The 26,102-nt window shown below is 41.6% G+C and overlaps 4 protein-coding genes across 9 annotated transcripts; 2 read left to right on the plus strand and 2 right to left on the minus strand.

The window, feature by feature from the left end:
* Positions 1-476: 476 nt before the first annotated feature.
* Positions 477-2,647, minus strand: LOC116220727 (cyclin-dependent kinase inhibitor 1B-like). Its single transcript, XM_031568710.2, has 3 exons — positions 1,967-2,647; positions 1,737-1,848; positions 477-1,530 (listed from the first exon to the last, which is right to left on the minus strand). The coding sequence occupies exons 1-2, from the start codon at positions 2,505-2,507 to the stop codon at positions 1,739-1,741; spliced, it is 651 nt and encodes a 216-aa protein (XP_031424570.1). The 5' UTR covers positions 2,508-2,647; the 3' UTR covers positions 477-1,530; positions 1,737-1,738.
* Positions 2,648-3,315: 668 nt separating this feature from the next.
* On the plus strand, positions 3,316-14,620 carry trpm5 (transient receptor potential cation channel, subfamily M, member 5). The gene is made up of 26 exons (XM_031569668.2): positions 3,316-3,535; positions 5,358-5,425; positions 5,537-5,702; positions 5,959-6,139; positions 6,391-6,557; positions 7,032-7,209; positions 7,370-7,434; positions 7,529-7,714; positions 7,830-7,929; positions 8,076-8,194; positions 8,390-8,728; positions 8,817-8,960; positions 9,137-9,260; positions 9,489-9,634; positions 10,225-10,337; positions 10,639-10,737; positions 10,972-11,233; positions 11,600-11,718; positions 11,885-12,017; positions 12,147-12,321; positions 12,542-12,710; positions 12,913-13,091; positions 13,303-13,435; positions 14,034-14,106; positions 14,240-14,312; positions 14,453-14,620. The coding sequence occupies exons 1-26, from the start codon at positions 3,509-3,511 to the stop codon at positions 14,569-14,571; spliced, it is 3,657 nt and encodes a 1,218-aa protein (XP_031425528.1). The 5' UTR covers positions 3,316-3,508; the 3' UTR covers positions 14,572-14,620.
* Positions 14,621-15,594: 974 nt separating this feature from the next.
* On the plus strand, positions 15,595-19,484 carry LOC105889020 (proline-rich protein 5-like). Of its 2 annotated transcripts, none has more exons than XM_031569676.2 (9): positions 15,595-15,677; positions 16,914-17,032; positions 17,395-17,475; positions 17,786-17,834; positions 17,919-17,976; positions 18,057-18,148; positions 18,308-18,448; positions 18,601-18,721; positions 18,845-19,484. In XM_031569676.2, the coding sequence occupies exons 2-9, from the start codon at positions 16,932-16,934 to the stop codon at positions 19,117-19,119; spliced, it is 918 nt and encodes a 305-aa protein (XP_031425536.1). In that variant the 5' UTR covers positions 15,595-15,677; positions 16,914-16,931; the 3' UTR covers positions 19,120-19,484. The 2 variants fall into 2 exon arrangements, with proteins under 2 accessions (XP_031425536.1, XP_012670230.2); XM_012814776.3 differs by having other exon boundaries at positions 15,598-15,677; positions 16,928-17,032.
* Positions 19,200-25,996, minus strand: traf6 (TNF receptor-associated factor 6). Of its 5 annotated transcripts, XM_042708100.1 has the most exons (9): positions 25,866-25,996; positions 25,452-25,527; positions 25,112-25,203; positions 24,727-25,010; positions 24,148-24,298; positions 23,900-24,058; positions 23,731-23,802; positions 23,542-23,619; positions 19,200-23,429 (listed from the first exon to the last, which is right to left on the minus strand). In XM_042708100.1, exons 4-9 carry the CDS (start codon positions 25,008-25,010, stop codon positions 22,569-22,571), a joined length of 1,605 nt encoding a protein of 534 aa, XP_042564034.1. In that variant the 5' UTR covers positions 25,112-25,203; positions 25,452-25,527; positions 25,866-25,996; the 3' UTR covers positions 19,200-22,568. The 5 variants fall into 5 exon arrangements, with proteins under 5 accessions (XP_042564034.1, XP_031425533.1, XP_031425534.1 ...); XM_031569673.2 differs by lacking the exon at positions 25,452-25,527; XM_031569674.2 differs by lacking the exons at positions 25,452-25,527; positions 25,866-25,996 and adding an exon at positions 25,528-25,846.
* Between the last annotated feature and the right edge of the window lie 106 nt (positions 25,997-26,102).

The raw sequence follows: 26,102 nt of genomic DNA on the forward strand, positions 1-26,102 counted from the left end.
AACATAAATAGCAACAGATATGCCTCCAACAAAAACAGATTATTTGATATCACTCTGTTTACCTTCATTTAAAGTTAACATGTATTGCCTTCCAAAAATATCTGTGCTAAATGTGTCTTTGTGTCTGTAATCCCGCCTCTGTGATGCTGACGCCTTGCCTAAAGGGATTCCATTTGTTACTCATCTAAACATCTCAATTCACCTTCTTTGTTCATGGACGTAGGATGGGGCAGCACCAAGTGACTCAAATGCTGTACCATTATCTGGGGTTCACTTCCATCAAAAAGGGACCAGCAAGCCAAAGACACCTCCTGTAGTTAAATTAATAGTTCTTGGCCGTGTCCATGGAATTATACCCAAACAGCACTGGGACAAATTATCTCAAGATTAGGGCTTTATGTATAGACTCTCTCTCTCAGACATTATTCCTTTTAATCTCTCTCTCTCTCTCTCTCTCTCTCTCTCTGTGTGTGTGTGTGTGTGTGTGTTTTGCCAACCTAAATTTAGATCTAGCCCTAGATTTTTTTTCTTTTCTGATTCAGCAGTCCCTTTTTGTGGACTTTAATGCCTATTAAATGCTAACTTCTGGGCATATTTGAGATGGGGAAAGATTTCTTCAACTATACAATGAGATGGATGCAGATGGGGTGTGGGCAGATGGCTGGCTTTTGTAGGTTAATGCACGTTGTTGCCAAGGGCTTTAATGGTGTTTGTAAGTGTTTCTGAAGAGAAATTGTTGAGTGGGGACTGATAATGAGGGCTTCTGTATGGACAAAGCAGGGTTCCTAAGGCACCTGCTTCGTTCATTATGGAGAGAAAACGGCATTTAAAAATTTCCCTATAGCATGCAGCTGCCTTCTTTCTCAGAATAAGAGAGGGTGTCGCAGTAAGCTGCGAGAACATTATTATTTATTTTATTTTAAACGTAGGTGCTCAGTAGGCATGGTCCTTTGTATGATGTTGTGTAAAGTTTGACCATTGATTGCAAACACTTAAAAAAAAACAAAGAAACCTAACAATATAAAGGGTCTGAAATCATGACGCAAACGACTGTGTGTTGGGACAAAATAATATTTATTTCAATATTTCTATAAAAGAATAAGAATAATTACAAATCATATAACAAAATATAAAATAATTAAAACCAAACATTTCCGCTGATTCAACAAACGGTTTACAAACATACAATAGCCTAAATATAAAAAAATAGATGTCAACAAACATCAAGTTTGAATGCGATAATGAGAATAAATAAAATTTAAGTTATTAATCTTAAAAGAAAATTAAAATTAAATAGGAAATAGACATGACACAAAAACACGCTAATATTTCATTTCCATCGCTACATCCTTCTGTATGGCCACTTCAAATTGTCTTTCAGACATAACACTATAAGCAGCAGTGCCAGTGTTTTTGCTACATTTATCTGGGCTTCAGAGTCCCGTTCATTTTCCATCCTCCTTCTGGTTCTTCCGTATGGAGTGCCATTCATCTGCGCAGCAGATAACTGAACTCCTGACAGCTAGGCGCCTGAAGATGATAAAAACCATGGTTAGTTTAAATGCCTTTTTATAAACTTGGTATCGATTAATACCCAAGATCCAAGAAATATAATAAATTAAGGTATGTAAGGCATGTTATTTGTAGTTGGTTAGGGACTGAAGTGGTTCACATAAAAAGGTTAAACAAAGATCTAAAATAAGATAGCTCTACTACTGAAACATGGGGTAACCTACCTTTAACGTATTCTTTTGCGAGGTGTTTGCTCCGCAGGAACTGTGACCCCAAGATTTTGTGATTTTTCAGTTTCTTTTACATTAAATGTGCGTTTTCTTTTGGAGAAGAAATCTGAAAGAAGAACAATAGACGGTTAGGGTTAGGCTACGAACGAATACATAGCAAATGGCCAGGAATTCATATGGACTTATACATTAAGATAGTCTAGCTATTTTTTAATTGTTCCTACCTGTGACTTGTGTGGCGCTGATTCTTGGTGAGTCAGAAGATGATGTGTTTTTCCTGCAAACCGAAGGTGTAGACGTGCATCCCCTGCTCCCCGTGTTGACATTATCAGTGCAGTTCTCCTGGTTAATTCCACTGGCACTAGCAGAGGGAGCTTTAAGTTTGGTGAGTTCATTACACACCGAAACCTTGGCATTTTTATAGTCCACTGTCGTCGACTCTAGATCTACTGTTTCATTCTCTGAAAACCCAGTTATTTCTCTCCCGATTTGCACTGAATCCCGATAGAAAGTAGGCACTATTGTTAGAGATACATCTTCCCATGCGTAATGGCCTGGTAACGGCGTGTCCTCCTTGAAATTAAAATTCCAGCGACTCTGATCTCGTTCAGAAATTTCTCCGAGTTTTGCTCTTAGCTCAACGCTTAGCTCGTCGTGATCAACCGGTCCAAATAAGTTCCGACAGACGCCGGTACGTAAGTGCAGTGGAAACGTTCGCCTCGCAACGAGTCGTTCCAAAGTGCCTGAGAGTTGAACGTCTGACATAATGAAGTATTAGTCCGACAAAAGCAAAATAATATGGGAAAGATCCAGAAGATAGTCCCAGAAATACAAATCCTTTTCTTATACGCTTTTCTCGCCCACTTCAGTCCTACCACCGTAGGTATCAACAAACATAACTGAGATTCAGCTGTACCCATTCCTATTTAAGGTTTCAGTGCGTTTGTGTAGGGTACATTCTGGGAGACCCGCTATTGGTCGAAGTACGCCCCGCCCAATAACAACCTCACCCTTCCATTGATCTACTGAATAAGAATGGTAATTGTTCAGGTGCCAGCAGAGAGGGATTTATTATATGAATTAATTTATATTATCTTAGCTTAGCCTATGAGAGAGTTGGCAAATGTATGCAGTACTTTCTTTGTGCACATATTTTGTGCATTTCCAACCACACAGGCCCATCTGAACAGGATCATTCTTTTTCACTACAGGTTTTCTGTTGTTTGAAAATGTATGTGGAATGCTACTTGTGGAAATTCCAAAATCGGACTCTTTCAAGTTTAACATAAAAAAGGCATCGTTGCAAAAAAAAAAAATACAAGGCGTGTACTAATTGGGCTAAATAGTCCGAAAACGAAAGTACCGGTATGTATATTATCAATACCGACCAATGTAGGCTGTAGCCTGCAAGGCGCATTGACGTAAAGCATCATATTAAAGTGTCGTAATGCCACCACCCAGTGGTGAAATAAGATGGGTACATGTTAACATGTTAACGAGCGCCGTCATTTCCAGATTTACCTAGACTATTTCAACAGTTTTTGCGGGGCGAACGTGTGGACATGTGTATGTGTGTTTTAACTTTACATCATCAGCCCTAATGGATGACTCAAAGAGGACACACCGCCTTGGTTGACCAGGGAGTGGTGCCATTAGCTTACCTGTCTCCCTGTACCAGGTCACCTTGAAGACGCACCGAGGATAAGGCCATTGGAAAGAGGACTGCAAACAAGTGCTCATATAATGTCCCACACTGGCCTATCGTAATGCAAACTCTGGACGAGACTCCCTTGGTGAGTTCTTCATTCATTCATTCATTCATTCATTCATTTATTCATTTTAAGAGTACCCTAGAATAATTTCATCTCTTTTGTCCTCTCTTAATGTCCTAATTGATAATGCTAATTGATAGCCGATCATCAAGAGGAGTGAACATATTTCCTTAACAATGCTTCCGTTGTAAATCTATTCAGCATAATCTTAGTTAACGTACTCTACAGTCCAATGTCATTTTAATTTTATGGCATTCTCACCTAACTCAATCATGTAAACTCTTACACACAGTTGGCTACGGTATGAGCTTATGGATAACGCTTATTCTACTGGCAGAAAAGTCCCATGCTCAAGATCCTACTAAGTAGTCCACTCCCAAGTAAATATAATTATTTATATAATTATCCTACAATAGGACAAAGGAGGAAGTATAGTACAAGTATTGTCCAGTACTTTTATTTAATGGTTTTAAAGGAGGTATACTTGTAACACGGGGATAGTTGTAAGCTGTAAAACCTCTTGTCTAACGTAATGCGATGAAACTCACTGACAACATGTGAGATGCTACGTTCAAAATTTCAGCTTGTGTCTCAATCTCTGTCAAAAGTGTTGTGTTGTGGTGAAACTTGAACTTTTTTGCACAAGATTTTGACATTTAAACCTAATTATTAGCTGCACACAGTGTGTTATATTTCAGTTATTTTATCAAATATTAGGTGAGGTCAGCCGCAGACCAATTGTAATGGCTAGCAAGTGAAATAACTTCGCCACTTTTGCGAAAAATGTGACACCCTTGGTTTGTAAGCGACTCTCACTGGAATTTTGGAAACAAACGCTGTGAAGACTGAAATGTACAGAAAAGCCCTCATTCACCATTATTTTAGTTTGAAAAATTGTTGCTGCAGCTGAAATATTTAAAACTGCAATAAAACGCCAAATGTCACCCCAGAGCTAAAAGCACATGAAAAAAAGTTTGAACTAATTGAAAAGACACAAGGAAAGAACATTTACAGTCACTTACAAGTGTGTATGCGCATGCACGCACACGCACACACACACACAGGTAATTACTATTCCCGAATTCAAATATTGCTTTTGCATGAGGGTTAGTTCCATGAGGGTGGGTTCACACATCCTACCTTATTCCCTCGTCAAATAAACTCACCTCAACACTACATCCCTTAAACCTGAGGATAGGTAATTGGTCATTCCATAACTATTGATGAGATTATGTACCACAGTGTAGTTGACATGGGAAATAATTGCTTTGATGTAAATATAAGGCAGTGTGTGGGTGTGGTTGAGGTGTACCTGTATTCGTTATTCTGTACACAGTGTGTTTGTCGCATTCTGTGCTGTATCTGAAGAACTGCCTTGCACTCTTTCAATTGACTGTAAAAGTCTTTAAACTTTGACATCATATTTATTGCAGTGTTTACCAACACTTTTTGTTAAACCATTTGCCGCTAGGTGTGCGCCTGATGGAAGAGAAAATGTCTTTTCCCATGGGGAAAAAATGAATTTAGTCAGGATGACTCTTTTATCGTTAGCATTTTACTCCATTGTCATGTGTAAGTGGTGTATATTTCTTCCTGGCAAGCCTTATTCAGGGAAATAAGATGCAAATTCTCCTTCAAACTCACCTGTGAAAGAGCCTTGGCAGAAATTACAACATTTGCATGTGTGTAGAGGATGGAAATAATGTCTGGATAGCACACAGAGACAAGTGCCCCAGTATTTGGTCACCTGTCACTTGTGTCCACTTATCATCCTCTCAAACTGTTGATAACGCTTGTGAACTTTTGGAATATGACCCCGTGACTATATACTCTATGCCAGCAGCACCTGTTACAGCCTCGAAGGCAGTGCATTCGATGTGGAGGAGAGGTAGAGATCACACAGGCACAGAGGTAAAAAAAAAGGAGCATTAACTCACCTTCATGATCTCTGGTATAGTTGTAATGATATAGTTTCTAACCATGCCTGTGTGTGTGTGTTTGCGTGATGTCTGTGTCTCCCAGCAGGACTCTGTGTGTATGCCGATGCTACTCTAGACATGAGATGGCAGCGCAGAGACATAGAGACATGGCCCTAGGCATGCAGAGTGTCCGGCAGGAGAAGGGCCACTGGGCAGCAGGGCGGGCTGGAGACATTGATTTCATTGGGTCCAGCAGGACCAGAGGCAAGGTAAGGTCTATACATGTGTGCATGCAGAGGTTTTAATGTTGGTTCTAATCCAGAAACTAATACGCTACAATCTAGGGCAGTATTAACCCTCACCTTTAGAAAAAAAATTCTTCACATTTATTATATTTATATATTATCCATATATTATTATATGTCATAATGAATAGTCTTTGGGAAAAGTGTTTACAGTAACAGCATACATATTACATTTGCTATTCTGCTGTTAGTATTTGCTATGATTTTATTTTGCACACAGTTTGTGAGGGTCCGCAGCTCCACTGATCCTGCCCAGATCTATGAGTTGCTCACTGAGCAGTGGGGGCTTTCTCCACCTCACCTGGTGGTGGCGCTGGTTGGTGGAGATGAGCTGACACAGATGAAGCCATGGCTGAGGGACACAGTGAGGAAAGGCCTGGTGAAGGCCGCTCAAAGTACAGGTATGACCCATACAACTGCTCATATTTGTCAAAAATCATACACAGAAAAGATTAAAACACTTTATATAATTTGCTCCACCATAGTGTTTGTCAGTAGCGGTCACTCATTCACTGTTTAAAACATTTGAAGGATTTCTCAACTTGGAATGAGAATCAAATGTAGATTCACCCTTAGAGTAATAGTTCCTGTGCACTTGTCCTGTTTTATGCACCACCAGTGGCAATGCTGTAGCTGATCCGTCTTCTTACAGGTGCATGGATACTCACCAGTGGCCTTCGCTTTGGCATCACCAAACACCTCGGACAGGCAGTGAGGGACCACTCTCTCGCCAGCACATCCTCAAAATTCCGTGTTGTGGCTATAGGCATTGCACCATGGACCATGATCCAGAACAGAGACATGCTGCTTACTGCCAGGGTGAGTAGTCTAATTGATGCTGTACACTGACAGGGTGAGTAGTCTTATTGATGCTATACAATGCTATAGTCTAATTGATGCTATACACTGCTATACAATGCTATAGTCTAATTGATGCTATACACTGCTATACAATGCTATAGTCTTATTGATGCTATACACTGCTATACAATGCTATAGTAGTATTGATGCTATACACTTTTACGCTGTTCCTGAAGTCTTGGACCTCTGGTTCTAACACTAAATAAAGAACAGCTGCCTTAAAATGGTCCAGTTGCATAGTATATACAGCTCTCACTAAAATGACGTCTATTTGCATGATTACACCAGATATTCAAATGATGTCCCTGCTTCTATTGTACTGAACACCTTCAATTCCACCCGATCCTTTGAAGAATACCAAGCTCCATTTCACTTCATGTATTCCTTACCCAAGACGTTTTCATGATTAAAGGGGAAATTATTTTTTTCCAGCCAGATCAGCCAGCAGCCTACCCCACAGAGGACTTGCCTCATGGGCCTGTGTACTCCCTGGACTCCAACCACTCCCATTGTGTCCTGGTGGAAGAGGATCCCCAGCGTCCAGGGGCCACCAGTGAAATGAGAGTCAAATTCCTCAAGCACATCTCCCTGCAACGCACTGGATATGGGGGTAAACTCTAGATGCATTCCAAAAGAGAGTTGATATAGAATTCAATTAATTTTGGTCATGTTGTACATTACACACACACAAATATGAGATGCTGAAGTGTAAAATATAGAATTATAAAAGATAGTAATACTTTTCTCTGAATCAACATGCAACTCTCTAGGTACAAGCAGCTTTGAGATTCCAGTGCTGTGTTTGTTAGTTCATGGAGAGCCAAGGATCCTCCAGGTTGGTACTGTATTTTAGTTTATACAGTAACTAGTAATCTAGCAATTGAGATTTTTTTGGACTTTTTTGGACATATTCCTGCTTGTTTCCACAGAGAATGTTCAAAGGGATTTTGAACGCAACACCTTGGTTGATACTGGCAGGCTCAGGGGGCGTGGCAGACATCCTTGTGACTCTGATGAATAGAGGATGCTGGGATTCTGACGTGGTTCAGGAGTTACTACAGGACACCTTCCCCAGTGGGCATCACAGCACTGACATCACTTCCTGGGTGAAGCTGGTAAGGCATTATTTGCAAACCTGAGGAAGATGCCTGTAACACGTATGGCCCATCAGAATATTGAATTGAATGGAAATATATTGAATTTGTCTATATCATAATAATGTTTTGATAGATTCAGAAGATACTTGACCATGGCCACCTGTTAACTGTGCATGACCCAGAACAGGAGAGCTCTGAATTAGATACTGTCATCCTCAAAGCCTTGGTGAAGGGTAAGACTTCTGTCACTCTTATGTCCATACATATCCTTTCTTTTCTGCTAATCTTTGGTACATGTGCATTGAAATGTTTCCAACAGAATTGTTAAGTATGTACATGATGATCTGAGTCTATCAGACTTGGGTTTGTGTCTCTCTAGCTTGCAAAAGTCAAAGCCAGGAAGCTCAGGACTTCCTTGATGAGTTGAAGTTAGCCGTGGCGTGGAACAGAGTGGACATTGCCAAGAGTGAAATCTTCAATGGAGACGTGGAATGGAGGGTACAGTATCTTTTTTCTTCAGTCCGTGTCACAAGGTCGTTTGTTTTCTTCCTTATACATATTGGTTCCTGGTTCCACAATCTTTAATTTTGTTAATTGTTATAAAAATCGATAACATTGAAATCATAACATTTATCATTCCAGATATCAACATCACACATCACATCCATCTGTTCACTATTTCCTCTTGTGCAGGCCTGTGACTTAGAGGAGGTCATGATGGACGCACTGGTCAATGACAAGCCAGACTTCGTGAGACTGTTTGTGGACAACGGTGTGAACCTGGGGGAGTTCTTGACCTACGGCCGCCTGCAGGAGCTCTACTGCTCCGTGTCGGAGAAGAGCCTGATCCACTTCCTGCTGCTGAAGAAGCTCCAAGAGAAGCAGATGATCCTGGCCTCAGCCCGCGTCCCCGGCCCAACCCATTCAGAACCAGGAGACCGACGGGCTCGCTTTACACTCCACGAGGTCTCCAAAGTCCTGAAAGACTTCCTCCATGACTCCTGCAAAGGCTTCTATCAGAAGCTACCAGCAGTAGGTTGCAGAGAAATATCTGCCGATTGAGCATAAAAAGTTATCGCACTGGATGTGAATTTCTGACTAACATTATCAGTTCTTACAGGAGAAAGGAAGCAAAAGTCGCCTCTTTCAAAGTCACAAGAACCTTCCGGATATGGAGCAACGTTGTGAGAATCCCTGGAGAGATCTTTTCTTGTGGGCTATCCTGCAAAACAGACAGCAGATGGCCAACTACTTTTGGGCTATGGTGAGTAACTCGTTTGCATGCTTTAACATATTCCAAAGCCAATCTTATCTTCAGAAACATTATTCAAATGTAAATGAAAGAGGCATGAATGGCATATGGCATTCAATTGAGAGAGAGAGATATATATAAAATATTATATATATATAAAAAGTGTATTCAATTATTTTGTGCACTAGGGTCCAGAAGCAGTGGCTGCAGCTTTGGCTGGCTGTAAAATACTGAAGCAAATGGCCCATCTGGAATCAGAGGCAGAGTCAGCACGGAGTATGAAGGAGGCCAAGTATGAGCAGTTTGCACTGGGTGAGAAATGTAGACTTAAAGCCAATACTAGTTTCAGGCCAAATCAGCCCATAAATGCTAGAATGGCTTTTATCCTGCTCGTACCAGTTATGTAAATGTTTATTATACCAATTGTGCATGCTCCTTAGACCTTATTGACAATGATAAATACTAAAATAAAAGTATTCTAAAGTAAAAGTTGAAAAACAAGCCCATGGCCCCTATTCAACTCTATGATTTCCCCTCTAGATCTCTTCAGTGAGTGCTACTCCAACAGTGAGGACCGGGCCTATGTGCTGCTGGTGAGGAAGACCCACTGCTGGAGCAAGTCCACTGTGCTCACTCTGGCAACAGAGGCAGACGCCAAGTGCTTCTTCGCCCATGATGGTGTGCAGGTAACAACCAGGCTTAGACCAGAGAGTGCAAGGGGTTATATCACAGTAGACGAAAACTATAAAACTAACACAAACTCTACACTGTATTCACAAACATGTCCCTCAATGTGTGTAGTTTCAGAGGTTACAGACAGGCCCCTTCTGGAAATGAATGGTACATGCAAGCCTCGTCTTAAGGGGGTTATGCCCTATGCCTCAGCAGCTACCTATATAACAGAAATCAAATATGGAAAATACATGAGCCTGACTGGCTGGCAGGGGCCCCAATATTTTAAGATATCAGGGCTACTCACAAATAGATGCAGTCAAAAGTGTAATCACAGTAAATAGTAAATATTAGCGGACTGGCATTATACTAAGGTACACCAGTAGACATGAGTATAGAGAGTTTTAAAAATGAAGTCATGACCAACAAACAAGCATTTTGGTATGTACCAACACGAATAAGGGGGCAGTTACCCCTTGCATATACTATTTCCATTGCATGATCATAAATTAGACCAAACACAGTGGTACACGAGCATCAATCTGCATTTGAGGAATGTCAGTCTAAACGTGTCAACTGGTTTTTCACATGTTGTATGGCCTAGGCCATGCTGACGAAGATCTGGTGGGGAGCCATGACGACAGACACATCCATCTCCAAACTGGTGCTCTCATTCTTCTGCCCTCCTCTCATCTGGACCAATCTCATCAAGTTTAGGTCTGAGATTCTTCAGCTCTTTATCTTTATCTTTCCCCTGCTCTTTAAGTATGTACTCTTCAAGTTAAGGTCTGAGATTATTCAGTTCTTTATCTTCCCCCTGCTCTTTAAGTATGTACTCTTCAAGTTAAGGTCTGAGATTATTCAGTTCTTTATCTTTCCCCTGCTCTTTAAGTATGTACTCTTCCCACATGTCCAAGTTTAGGTCTGAGATTCGGAGTGTTCTTTATCTTTCCCCTGCTCTTTAAGTCTGTACTCTTCCCACATAATGTCCTGGTTTGCATGTGATGATGTGTTGTAGTGACCAGGAGCTGGAGAGTAGAGGTGGTGGGGAGGAGTTTGCAGAGCTGGACAGCCTGGACACAGAGAAAGCCCTACTGCTTACTGATGAGGATCCACTGTAAGGCACCTGCTTTTCATCTAGTGTGACTCACAAGAAAAGTATCTTTAGATCTGCACATTAGTGGCCTGTAACATTTTTAATATCCTAATAAAGGCGACACTAAAATGTACATTAAATCACATGAATTTACACTGGAGGTATGACTCCACAGACCGTATTCAAACGCTGCATATTTAAAGTAAATGATGAAATTGTATGAAATAAAGTCCACTTGTCTTGTTCATGTCCCAGGGGCTCGGAGGCCGTGGGCAACCCAGGCACTGAGAGCCATACTGCAGCCTGGAGTCGCTTCCTCCTCCGCCGCTGGCGTCGCTTCTGGGGCGCGCCCGTCACCGTCTTCCTGGGCAACGTCATCATGTACTTTGCTTTCCTGATCCTCTTCACCTATGTCCTCCTCCTGGACTTCCGTCCCCCGCCGCCTCTAGGTCCCTCTGGGGCAGAGATCATGCTCTACTTCTGGGTGTTCACTCTGGTGCTGGAGGAGCTCAGGCAGGTGGGACACAATGTCACCTCTCTCCCTTTATACAGAAATGCAGTGAGTTACAGCAGACAAAATGTAGCAACTGTCACAACACTGAATAATTCTACAGGGTGTATGCTTTGGATACTGGTATACATCCTTGGCCTGTGTTGCATGTATTCATAATGTGCATGTCATATTTTGTACTTGATTTATGATGGCTGAATATTACAAACCTTTGTGACTATATAGTCATCCTGATGAAGACACTCTTATGAACATTAAGGAGGTTTCCAGTGACAGCACAACTGTACTGGGGAACTTGAAGAGAATGTCCCCATACAGAACATTCTGGAAAGCATCCAGTGAGATTCTAATGTCTCTTTCTCTCTGACTTAGAGTTTCTTCACGGATGAGGACTCCAACATCCTGAAAAAGCTGAAGCTCTATGTTGAAGATAACTGGAACAAGTGTGACATGGTGGCCATAGGTCTTTTTGTTATGGGGGTGTCCTGCAGGTAGTCTGTTCCGTTCTCCTTCCCCCGTTACTTTCCAAATGATCCTCCCACACTGTGTACAGTATAGCATTATTCTGCCTAGGCATGTGCTATCTTATTGATAGTAACCTGCAGGAAGCTTCCATTCTAAAACATGACCTGGGCTATCTGTGTCTTTCACATCCAGGATGGTGGAGAACACATATGAAGCAGGGCGCACTGTCCTTGCATTGGACTTCATGATCTTCACTTTAAGACTCATCCATATTTTTGCCATACACAAGCAACTTGGGCCCAAGATCATCATTGTTGAAAGAATGGTGATTCTATGTTGCTTTGACATATTTTTGAACTTTCGTGACGGAGGAAATATTATTTTACCACAACCCACTTTTGGTGGTGTGGCTTTTGAGTGAGCTTTGTAATGATAGTCCTTGCCTCTTTCACAGATGAAAGATGTGTTCTTCTTCCTCTTCTTCCTGAGTGTGTGGCTGATAGCCTATGGTGTGGCCACACAAGCTTTGATGCACCCCAATGACCCCCGCTTGGACTGGGTCTTCAGACGAGTTCTATATCGCCCCTACCTCCACATCTTTGGACAGATACCCCTGGAGGAAATAGATGGTGAGTCATAATTCACAGTGGATGCAACATAGTTATCTAACCTTAGAACTAATCACTCACTTGAATTTACTAACTAAAATTAATGAATAGGATTTCCCTGATTCATTAACAATAAGGGGCACATCTTTCTAAAGCAAATCTGTGAAAGTTTCACTGTTAGTGATATGTGGGTGGAGGTGCAAAGAAACGTAACAGTCTACTAACCTCTGGTGTTGAACAGCGGCCCACATGCCACAGACCAATTGCACCATGGAGCTAGGAGAGATCCTAAAGGGTACCCTCCCGCCATGCCCCAACATCTATGCCAACTGGCTAGTCATCCTGCTGCTGGTCATCTACCTTCTGGTCACCAACGTGCTGCTACTCAACCTGCTGATTGCTATGTTCAGGTGTGGTGAGGGTGGATTCAATCAGAAATACTGTACCCCAAGGCTTAAGAATGTGTCGTTTTCCCTTAACTTAACTGAGATACATTCGGATTGTGTAATACTGACATTTGCTTGCCGCTAAATGCAACAAATCTAGACTAAATCAAGTCAATTTTTCCTGTGAGTGATTTTCATTGACATTCTCATCTCGTCCTCCACATAGCTACACCTTTCAGGTTGTGCAGGGAAACACAGACATCTTCTGGAAGTTCCAGCGTTACAACCTGATAGTGGAGTACCACAGTCGCCCCGCCCTGGCCCCTCCCTTCATAATCATCAGTCACTTATCCCAACTGGTCCTCAGCCTGTTCAAGAAGACAGAGTCAAAGCTGGAGGATCTCGGTCTGTTGGCCTCAAGGCCTCCTGTTTCATTCCTCAAGGAAATTGTAACATTACAACATGCATAAATGTTTCAGTTTATCTGGATATTATTTTTGCAAATATTGTGAAATATATATAATATATAAATATATATTATATTAGTATATTAACATTCCAGTTTGTTCATGTAAAAGGATATTTAAAATGAATCTTTATGTTTGTGTGCAACCAGAGAGAGAGTTGCCTATGGTACTGGACCAGAAGCTCATGACATGGGAGACGGTACAGAAGGAGAACTATTTAGCCAAACTGGAACGCCAGCACTGGGAGAGCAGTGAGGAGAGACTGAAGAGCACATCCTCCAAGTAAGCTTCATTTTATATGGTACCACATCACAGCTGACCATATTGAATGTTCAGTCATTTTATATGGTACCATATCACAGCTGACCTCTGGTTCATTTTATATGGTACCATATCACAGCGGACCTCTGGTTAAGGCCCTCTTCCTTATCCATATTGAATGTTCAGTCATTTTATATGGTACCATATCACAGCTGACCTCTGGTTCATTTTATATGGTACCATATCACAGCGGACCTCTGGTTAAGGCCCTCTTCCTTATCCATATTGAATGTTCAGTAATTTTATATGGTACCATATCACAGCTGACCTCTGGTTAAGGCCCTCTTCCTTATCCATATTGAATGTTCAGTCATTTTATATGGTACCATATCACAGCTGACCTCTGGTTAAGGCCCTCTTCCTTATCCATATTGAATGTTCAGTCATTTTATATGGTACCATATCACAGCGGACCTCTGGTTAAGGCCCTCTTCCTTATCCATATTGAATGTTCAGTCAGGGGATTGTAAACTACATCTATACATAGACATCAAGTGAATTAGAGCATTGTGTATAGGGCTGAAAACAATGTAGTGATATCTTTAACGTTTTCTAACAGAGTACAGAGTGTACTGAAAACAGTCGAAGGATTCAAGGAACAGGTTAAACGTCTGTCATCTATGGAAGCTCAGGTATGATTTGAGTTGTGTGTAATTTAAGTAATTTGGTCCATTGTTTGTGAGTAAAACGAGTGTCATTAGTATCTTCACTGTACCAGAAAAAAATAAATGTTTATCAATTTTAACAATAGGCTAATAATTGCAGGTAAAATACTGGATTGCTGAATGTTTCAATCAGAGCACCTCTAAATGGGACAGAGACGCCCCCAAGGATTCACGTGAGACCTCTTATCAATCTCACGGTCTGATAATGTTGGTTTCATACATGCTGAGAGCAGAACTCAGTGTATCAGCTTGTGTGCGTATGTGTGTGTGTGTGTGTGTGCGTGTGTGTGTGTGTGTGTGTGCTGTTCTGCAGGTTCTAAGGCTAGCAGCAGCATTGCTCCACAGCCACAGCCCAGTCTAACGGCGAAACAGGAGAGTGGTATACACCTGGGATATGGAGCCAACAAGAAGCTCCCCTACATCGATGAGTGACGGACAGTTTAGGAGAGTTCATGTTGAAGGCTAAGGATTGTAATCGAATCTTTGACACATTTCATGAAATGTGCATGCTAAATTGTCTTGGAATGTATTGGAATGCAAAATTGGGTACAGGACATATTGAATTTAACAGGAATTCATGGCCTTTGACTGCCAAGACAGTTAAGTATGCATTTATGAGAATATTGACTGGAGTTGTTACTATCTAGAAACTAACCTTATTTATCAAAACTTACCTATAAAAAGAGGTGCTTTAGCACAAATTGTCAATGCTGACAGACTTGCTAAGGAGTTGATGTGATGCTTTTTGCTACTTTTTCAGCATTCTTGTCTTTTGTCTCTTTGATATGATTTAGTTGAAATTAAATTAATATTTAATGATTTATTTATGAAGGTGTATTTATGTAATCTAATCATATCTTTCCATATAATAAACACAATTATGTGATCACCTCTCAGTAATTTATTGTAAATATTTAGGAAGAATTCGATTGCTGTTAGCTCCCATGAATGAGATAATGTTTCAACATTCAAAATTCCACCTAGTAGTTCATACTCCACAATGGCAAATAACTAGCATATGCTTTCGGTCCAGTGACAGGAGGTCAAATTACACTCATTCTGAACATCTCCACCAAAGGTACTGGGAAGACACTCCTAATGACTGCTTCCCTTTTCAAACTTCCCTTTTCCACAGACTTCAGTAGACTTTCTGTCTTATACAGTTCAGAGGTTATTTGAATAATTTACCTATTTATGTAAGCTTGGACAAACCACACGCTATGCTTCATTGAGAAATGACACATTTCCCCCTTTAAGCTAATAGATAACCATGCAAATGTCCTGGTTAATTCACAGAGCAAAGGTAACTACTCCCACAAGCTGGACATGCAGTTTCCAAAGAGAAGCATATTATTGGCATAGCGTACAAAGAACGGAAAGTGAAACAGTGGTGTAATTACCGATTTCAAGATTCTTCACCATCTACAGTGGTGCCATTTTACTGATTCTGACAGGTTGGCCAGCAAACTACATTTCTAGCTGTTTATAGGACAACAGATGCAAGCCGAGCACAAAATCCATTTGTGGGGGAAAGATAGGTAAGTCTTTCAAGTAGTCTTCCACTTCCACTATAACTCAGTATTATATGATAAAGTTACACCCTCCCATGTTAACAGATTATTGTTACAAATGCCTGACGTGAACGGGATCATTTTGATTACCAATTATATTTCAGATCCCATTGTATGAGCAAATGTCATGGTATGACAAAATATTCAACTATACACTGTACTATACACATGCACATTTGACACCATTTCACAGGCATTTTTGACAGGATGGCGTATTTCCTGTGTGCACACATTTAGTAGTACAAGGTAATATGTGTGCATATATATAGAGAGAGAGAGGTATATGATGGGACAGGAGATCCCATGCAACAGCTGTCAACTTTTGGTCAAACTAGTCTTCTTTCATGCCTTGCCATGTACATCACCATAACATAGTAAACTAACACTGTTGCAACAGGTCGTATCGTCTTGGTGACAGGAAGTGTATGCACCACAGGAAGTGGTCAGATAAACACCAAACCCACCTGCTAGCGTTCACAGGACTAAAGGCTCTTCGATAATCTCAGTATTACATGACCAAATGAGAAAAGAGCAATGTTTAATTTAGTAAGCGGAGGATATACTGAGCCATCAGATTTGTAAATATCTGTCATTTAAAAGATAAAATCCTATTGTCTTTACATCATCCTATTGTAGAGAAATTATGAACTTTTGCATATGTTAAAGTAGCACTATGCAACAATTTGACACTTTTTGAGGTATGGTTTTATAGGCAACTAGTATGGTTTTATAGGCAACTAGTTTTATCCTCAAATTCATTGTGGATAGCATATGGTCATGTGAAGGACAGATAAACACCTGTGTCTTTCCCACTAGCCATCCAGGATATGCCCTATGTAGTTCTGTGTTCCGGGCTGGAAAGCTTTCACAGCATGACATTGCCAACTATAGCCCCATAAGACACCAGTTAGTGTGTTGGCAGGCTTCTATCAGTGTCAACTGGGCTGTTGGTGGTGTTTGCAAGGTTTTTGCATGCCTTTTAGGTAGTTAGCTTGCTGCTTTAAGGAATCATATCAAATGTCTGTGAATAATATGCCAATTAAGCACTTACGGATGATACAATCGAATACATTGTACAAAAAAAAATAAAAAATTCAACTTTGCAGAAAGTAATCTAGAAACTAGATCTCATAAGCATGTAAGAGTCTTTCCTAGCTCTGTGCTGAGGATATATCAATGTTGGCCTCATATTCTCATTTGAAGTGCATCCACTGCAGCACAATGAGCAAAAGACACCATCAACACATTCGCTTGATGAGCAGTCCTTCTATGAGTAATCTGCCCAGAGACACACAGAGCCAAAGCACCAGCGTCATGAACAGGTGAGGCAAAGAAACCCTTTCCCACCAAGATATGGAAGGGCTCGAGATCTCTACCAACATTAGCAAATCATTCATTTTTATGGGAATGTCTTTCAGGATATTTTGCAGCACACTGGCTTTTTTTTTACTGGCTTTTTACTGAACTTGCCATTTCACATTTCAGTTAAGTCAAAGTAAATGATTTTTATTTATTTATTTACTGACAGAAAGTCACCTAAGCTTAAGTCAGCAGTCAACGGTGTAGCCAGTTTTAATTTAAATGTGTTTCAGTGGTTGGTACAGAAACAAGAACAGCAGCAACCAAAAAGGAAGTGCTCACTTTTTGACACTTCCTAAAAAGTGTTCTCATAATACTGTTCTAGCGTCTGCACAGCGGTGATCAAAGTGTTCCAGGGAGAAGCACTGCAGACCAATGAGCTTCATGCTCTCATAGAGAGTATAAGGTAACAGCACTATTTAGTACATAGGTTTACACATCATAGGCCTCATTGATTTCAAACTTACATCAAAAAAAACATTTGTTCATCAATTTGGTTCTGTCCACTGACATAATAATCTATGGGCTGAGTTGTTTAACAAGGCCATCAAACTCAAAACAGCACACACACAAATACAGTTTGTGTTGGAAATGGTTCAGTAACACTTGAGCCAAGTGTGATACTGTTTCCTTTTAAAAACATTTACTATAAATCTGTAAATTTACATAAGTCTGTTCAATTGTCACTGAATGGTAATATATGCTCAACATTTCAGGTGGCTCCTGAAGACCGAAATGGGCTCTTTCATCACTGAATATTTCCAGGTGCTCATTGAGATGAACATGATTGCATGTGAATAGTGTATTTAAAATGCTGTAACTTAAACGTATTATTTCCTATGTGTTTAGAATCAGCTCCTTAACAAAGGTTTGGCCTATATAGTTGACGAGATTCAAGGATGTGAAGGTGAGTGCTAGAATCATCCCACAGCTTAGTACCCTTTCTTTTGTCATCGACTTGTGTGTAACACTGGCTTTTTCACACAGACGACTGCAAGCTTTCTGTCCTGTCTGAGACATGGGAAAGGTTTTTCACTGAGATTCTACCAACTTTGCAAGCTATATTCTGTCCATTGCAGGTATCCTCTTGGCATGAAACACTGTGTATCCATGTATTCCCTTATAGGACTCTAACAATGTCTGTAAATAAATGCACGCACCAGTTTGCATTTATAGCAAAAGGAGTTTCTCAGTGACTCAAGAGGATGAGCACCTCATTTCTGAATCACTGTTCTCAGGGCCAGGACATGACAGTGAGGCAAATGGCTCTCCTCAGCTTCAGAGACCTGGTCCTGATGAAGCTCCCACTGCGTGACTTGTTGCCAAAGAACCCAACCCTACTGCCTGCTGCCATTACAAACATGCTCCTAGTTCTGCAGGTGGGAGTTCCTTACATTTATTTGTAATCCAATCAGCGCCAAAAATCTAAAGCTTGTGATTGCACCCTTCATTGTAATGGAACCATTTGTACTTTTTTTCGCAAATGGGATTACTTGCCTTAAATGAAAACTTTCTATTTGTTCATTGCTAGGGTGTTCATGAGCCCAGAGGTCTGAGTTTAGAGTACTGCCAGCTAGAGAATCTGATTGAGTTGGTGATTTCTCCCTACTTACGGAACTGCCTGCAAAAGAATCACACCACCCGCTATACAAGTAAGCTCCCTCCTAAAAACATTTCACAATTCACGGTCATTTCTTTCATACTGCTGCCCATTTGAAAATGCCCCAAATATAGAAAAGAAGGATAGACCTCAATGAAGTGTTGTGTTCCTAAAGGGAATGTGAAGCACTCACGAGGGACCATGGGCCCCCCAGAGATCAGGATCACCCAGCACCTCTCCGACGGCTCACTGCTGGACCCCCTGGTGGAGCAGGAGGGGGAGGTCTACCTGGAGAGGATGGGCACCACTCGGCGCCACACAGTGACCAATGCCCACTCCGATGCCCAGCTGCTGGCAGTGCCCGGAGCAGGCGGCTCCGTCTCTGGAGTATCGCCTCTGGCAGGAGCAGGAGCAGAACCCAACCCCTCCCGCATGAGCAACACATTTTAACATTGCCCTTCAGAACTCTCCCAAGGATCTGTGAGGAGCTACATTTCAGTGACCTGAGGAATATCTCAAAACACTAGAAGGCAAAGAAACAAGTTTATTGTTAACTCAGCATCAGCAAACAATGAAACTCAAAAGCACAATTCCAGTGTAGGCACAGTGTCATGATTTGCTGTCTGAAAGATAAACTATGAAATTCAAGTTGTTAAAGATAAAGGCAAAGACAAACACAGACCTGTTTCCACAACAGTACATTAAGACACATGGGGAAATGAATGCAAAGTCCATAAGAACCACAGTAAATGTAAGGGGGAAATCATTTCTCATTAAAAAGTGCAGGAGACCAACATTCTATGCTGGTAAAGGTTGATTGGTCTGATTTTTGATTGGTTGTTGCTGGATTATATCATGCAAGAAAAATGATTTACATTCTAGGACACTGATTTTTGGCATCTTTATGGAAACTACAAGAGGGATGTTTATAACCACTGAGGCATAAAAACAGCTGTGCACAAAAGGTGTACCTTCAACAAGGAAATCTGATTGGTTTCCACATCATTCTTAGAACAGACCCCATTCATGTTAGCTATATACATGTACACTACTGTGGAACATTGAATGACATGAACACATCGTACAAAAATCACATCAATCTCACGGCTGCACCACAGAAAGTCATTAGTACAGATGAAATAGGAAGAACAGAAAACCCACCATGAGCCATAAATAACATACTACTACCTGTGGTACACTTACATTATGCACAGTAGACACATCACACAATATGCAATGGGCCTCATGTAAGAACATATTTGTATTCCCATTCCTTGTTAGTAAGGCGGTGTTGTGTAATATTGACATGTCGACAAACAAACATGAAGTTTGCCAATGACCAGCATAAATTACTAGTTTAGAATTGAATTGAAGATACAGACAAAATGAAAAAAATACTGAAAGGACCTACACCAAGGCTGTAGCCTACGGCTGAAGGCACAGTGGAAGGATGATGCTAACCAATATTACTGTGTATTCTCTGATGTTTTTTGGAGCTTATTGCACGTGAACAAAAGCAATACATCTCCTGAATCTGACCATCAAGATGTACACAATAGTAGAATCATGGTAGAATTACAACTAAGTCTAAAAGCATTTTTATTCGACTACAAAAGCAATAAACTGTACCTTTATCATAACTGCCATTTAGAGAAATCTCCTCCATAGATGTCACCGGACCTGTCTGTAATAAATACAGACTTTTTTAAGTCCAGAGTAAAAACTGAAAATATTATTATTATTTGATAATCTCAACTACTACTTCATTTGTATAGGCCTAGTCAAACTCTGAGCTATCTTCAGAGTAGTCCCAAGTCCCATTATCTTTTTGCTTTGGAGAGCACAATATTATACTCAAAAGAGAGGATTACTGGTGAAGTTAATCTGAGCCCAAGTTCTTGTAACTTGCTTTCACAAGGTATTATAGGACAATCTTATCAAAGGAGATGTTCTTGCATGAGGCTCAACGCATGACAAGATATAGCGGTCAGGAGCATCTATTATAGGCTTGTTGGACCATGTGCAATACTCTACAGTGTGGAAACATTCTTCCAAATCTAGGCAGCTGAGGCGCAAAACATTCAAGAGTAGACTATATATATGAAGTTGAATGACAGAGTACATCAAGGCATGAGAAAGTATAAACTTCACATATGCACAGTGAGGTCGGCTTCTCTCTCGGGGTTAGTCTTTGAGAGTACTCTTTTTTTTTTATGAAAATAGGAACATCCCCAGGCACTGTGTCAGGAAGGATGTCTTTTTGGAGCAATATGCTTGTCGGTATTTGTTTTTACGGCTGAAACCAAACATCTAGAACCAAATGCGGTTGTGAAGCACCAGTAACAGATGAAAGAGGCTGGGGAAAAGAAGGAGAGAGACTTCACCACTCACTGCAAGGCTAGAGTGAATCTGAATGGAACACATGTCAACACAACCAACAACCATTTTCCCATCCCTGCCAGGAAAAGTTCTTCTCCATAGGAATAATGCTGGTTTGACACAATGGACAGGAAAAATATTTTGGATTTGCAGATTTGAATTTTGCTGCATCACGTTGATACCATGGTCATGGTGAGGACACAGAGTATCTGAATGTTTGTATCAATCGGAGCAATCCATGACGGGCTGTAAAGGGTGCCAAGTTGGGAATGATTCCCGTCATAATGGTCAATGTTAAGACTCAGTACGAATGGCAACAAACACATGACAGCTAAGTGGCATGACCCTCCAAGCCTCTAGAGCCTAACCCAATTCAAAAGGGTATCGAAAGAGACGAAAGCAACGAAAGGATTCCAAACTCACATACCAGTCATCCACCTCTAGAAACTGGGAGCGACAATGGAAAGCAATATTTGCCATTGTGTCATTAAAGTAGTTCTGTCCATACGGCCAGTCTAACGAGCGTATGAAGGCAAGGATGCACAAAAACATTTCCATTCCACATACAATGTAGTAAAAACAATCTTTAAAAACACTGATAAAATTGAGAACTTGAGACATTTTGTGGATAGTCAGTGCATGTGTGAGCAATATATGCACTAGTTCTTTTCACTGAGGAACCAAGCCAGTCTTTCTTAGTAGGCGAAATACCGCTCAGATCAATCTCTCAGGTGAACGCCGACACTCCAGTTCCTTTTCCACCATAGAGATCATTTCAGGAGTCAAGAAACCTCCAGTGCAGTACCCCTACAGCAACCTGCCTAATGTCCTCTCTAGACATGTAGGTCTTTGAGGTCATGTTGACTTTTTCCAAAGTATTGGAGTATTTTTTGGTCCAGGAACTGAGTGCTGGTTAAGCTGCTGATTGATCAAATAAGTCACAGAATGACTAAAAGTGTTGATCATCATTTTGAAAAACCTGCTAAGCAAATGAATGTCAGGAGAAAGTAAATAGCTTAAACTGTAAAGTTAAATCAAGCACTGAATCTTATTCTGCAGACTATCAGACTATGGATTCAACAAGAGTTTGTGTCACTGATTCAACAGCGATTTGTGTGGCGAATGAAACAAGATTGCAAGCTTGTGCTAGCACAATGCCTCAAATGAAAGTGTCACACATTGGTGACTTAACATGATGTTCAATATCGTTGCACTTTGGGGAGAATAAAAAAACAAGTTAATTACTAAAAAATAAAAAAACAGAAATCGGGAACACATAGTTGGTTTACATTACATGAATGGTTAAAAGGCTGGGGGCAGAAGCAACTATTCCCCCCCCCCCTATGGCCATGTTGACATACATATTTCTGGAGTTAAGGCCGTTTTTAATCTAGAATAAAATAGAAAGACATTTTTATGGTTTCAATAGCAAGTGCCTTTAGCTCACTGTGCTCCTATTTAAAGAAACACTTACTGCGTTGGGAATGTAATAGAATGGAGTGACCGGGGCCAGCGTGTTCTCACAGAGAAGGCTCAGGTCCTCGAGGCTGAACGCCCTCTCGACGTGGGTAGGGGTCGAAGCGAGGCATGGCCTCACAGCGCACCAGCATGGTGTCATCGCGCACAAACTGCCTCTGCTGCAGCATGGTCAAGTGCAGGAAGGTGACGTAGCCGAAGCCCTTAGAGTTCTTGTGAGTGGTGGGCCGCTGGAATGCCTGAAGGTCCGGTTTGGTATCCATCACCTCCACGTGGTGCTGCCCTTCCGCTTGGTCCAGAATGGCCAGGCGGATGGTGCCCTGGAAGGGCCACGACAGCTGGCTATCAAACTCCCCCTGCATGGTGTGCACGAACAGGGAGATGTAATTGGCGCAGCGGGGCGCGCTGGGCGTCTGCAGGTGCAGCCTGAGGCACAGCTTGTACCCCGGCCGGCCCGTATAGAAGCCGGGGCTGTGGAGAACGACGGCTTGCCCGGCCTCCTGGCTACGCAGGTGGGCGGAGAAACCCTCCACCCGCCACACGTAGATGCCCTGGCACTGCTGGGACTCCAGCTCGCGCACCGTCCCCTCCACGGAGCCCAGCTTGCGCCGCATCTCGGCCAGCTGGCCCGTCTGCGTGTCGTTGTGGATGGTCAGCTCGCGCAGCTGCTGGTCCTGCAGCACCAGGCGGCCCTCCAGGAACTTCACCGTCTCGCTCATGTTCTTCAGCTCCTGTGCACACTGGCACGGATCCCCTCCCCGGGCGGCGCCTCTCTGTTCTGGGGAGGACTCCAGCCCTGAGGAGGTGCACCCGTTCAGGCTTTGCCGGCGCAGATACTCGGCCATGTAGCGCATGTGCATTCCGGTAAACTCCAGCATGTGCTGGGCCAGATCATTCCTCTGCATCTGCAGCACAGTAAAGGACAAGGACGTTCATGCGCTTGAGGTACAAAAATATGCACACAGATATATGTATATACACACAGATATATGTACACAGTCACAGAATGTGACCCACCTTCTCTCCACATCCAAAGAAGCTGAAGGTGCAGTCTACAGGGGCTTTGAGGCAGTCCGTATTACGATGCGATTCCAACTATGCCGACCAAAACATAATAAACATCGTCATATAGTACCTATTACTCTATAATATAATACGAGATACAATAATATATCCACCAGTTTATAAAAACAACAGTAGCTTTACCTGGTCACGAATGAGCTCAAGATTGCAAAACTGACACACAACATTGGCGAAGGGACAAATCATCTCATGAACCTGTGGATGAAACCAAATGTAAATGACAACGCAATCATTTCTCAACACAGCTCTTCTGAGGAAAACTAAACCTATACAAGCAATCTAAATTCAGCACCTTGCTCTCCTCAAAGACATAAGGCTGAAGACAGTCAGGACAGGTGACAGTGCGACGGAGGCACTGCTCCTGGGTGTGCTCCTCCAGCTGGCTCTTCCGCACGGATTCTTGACACTGTGGACAGGGCACTGTGGAAAACTTGCATTCAGCCACATGGTTCTGGAGTTGAAAGGAGAAAGAAGCAATGTTCTTTAAAGCCTTACAACTGCTAGATATCCCATATGACCGTGAATGTTAGTGATACTTACATCCAAATGGCGAAGCTCCATTTTATCTCGGCAGCCATTGTTGGGACAACGGACAGTAAGGGACAGTATCTCTCGCTTGGCGAAGTTATCAGGGAAGAGCTGCTCCTCCACCAGCCTTTCATTGTCTACTGGACACTTCTGTCCTGTATCCCTGTCAAGTAAACAGAGGGTTCGCTTGATATACACAGGAGTTACAGCCAGTATGGGAACTGAAAGGCTCCACACAAACCAGAGGAAGCAGAGTGGCTGAGCCTGACTAAAAGAGCTTGACAAATATTACAACATTTCCTCCAGCTTTCATATGGTTATAGCCTTTGATGGCTCCATCAGGCTGTTCTTCAGTCTTTGTCATGGTTTTTCAATGGGATATGTATGAATATGTGTTGAAGTTGTACGTTGAATACAAATTTTAAACTTTAATACGTAAACAAAAACAGAGGAAAACGGATATTAAAGCCCACACCTTGGGGAAAAAAGCTGATCTAATTTCAAATGTATTTTTCAGTTTCAGCCATGTTACTGCATCCTATCACTTCCAGTTATATATTAAACACCTCGATAGAGAATCAAATAGGGTACCTGATGGACTTCTCTATGCAGTTGCGACAGAAGCGATGTCCGCAAGGCGTCTGCACAGCACACCTCAAAGCCATAAGGCAGATGGGGCACTCATACTTGCTCTCCAATGGTGGATCAAACTCCACATCATAGCCCTGGATGTCCACCTGCAGGCTGGGGGTAGAGGTCTCGGTGGGACTCAAGTATTCTTTCTCCATGGCTGCAGCGCAAGAGTTAGGGAACTCAGCATGACAGTCAGACTCCAGGCTGCCCTTTGAACTGTCTGCACTCTCACAGCACGCCATCTAAGAGAGAACGGGAATACAACTGTTTATTGATGGGATTGTCACCAACTTCAGGGATCTACAGTATCCAGTAACCACTTTGTTTTGATCAGATTGTTTACCTTGATATGAGGTGAAAGGAACTGTGACTTCTGATTCCAAATAAATACATTCGGGTCAATCAGAAAACATCCACTACAAACACAGGGTGGCCCTGCAAGAAACACAAAATTAAACTGGAGACGTTATGATTGTATCATATGTCCACACATAAGAACAAATACAACATGATGCATAGTCACATTTGCCGTCGGCTTCCACTGGAGCTAACTTAGTCTGTTCTTCAAAATGATCTTCCTTAACCTTGGTTATTAAAAAATATCAATGTTGAACTTCTTATCATGCCAGGAATTGTTCAACAGATAGGAACTTAGGTAATATTGCATTTCATTGCTTACTCACAAAGCCATGGTGTTAATGATATCCATTACACTATCTTACTTGCAGCAAGCTAATAATAAGCTGAAGTGCCTGTTACCTTTGTTAACATTATAGTGAAGTGCAAGTTGATGTTAGCCGAGTTGGAAAACACCAGGGCGGGGCAGATGACATAAAACAGAACAAAACTACAAATGTAAGACTATTACTATGTTTTGCAACTAGCTAATCACTTAGAAAATAACGTCTTGTTGATACATATGGAAATAGTATTTTGGTGACGAGAGACGTTTAAGCAAAAACGCTAAATTGTAACGTTAATCGTGACGTTGCTATAACGTTAACCTCACTAAATTAGCCTGTTCACTAAATTACAACATGCTTGCGAGAAATAACGTACACAGAACTGACTGCAAAAGACAGCAGTGACCAACTTACATATAAACCAAGTAGTTATCTTGTGTGTGTTCGACCAAAGTTAACTTAAGTTAACAATACTTAACGATGGCTAGCTCAATTTGCCTCCTACTCGGGTAGCTATTTACTTCCTACCGGGGTAGCTACCTACTTTTCACTAGTCACAAGTTTCTGTCATTGCGTCTGCAAAAATGTTTAATAGTGTACTCTTCACTACTGCCCTCTACTGGGTGGAGGTCAAACTAGAAACGGATATTG

This window comes from Clupea harengus, chromosome 6 (genome assembly GCF_900700415.2).
Source record: "Clupea harengus chromosome 6, Ch_v2.0.2, whole genome shotgun sequence".
Lineage (NCBI taxonomy): Eukaryota > Metazoa > Chordata > Actinopteri > Clupeiformes > Clupeidae > Clupea > Clupea harengus.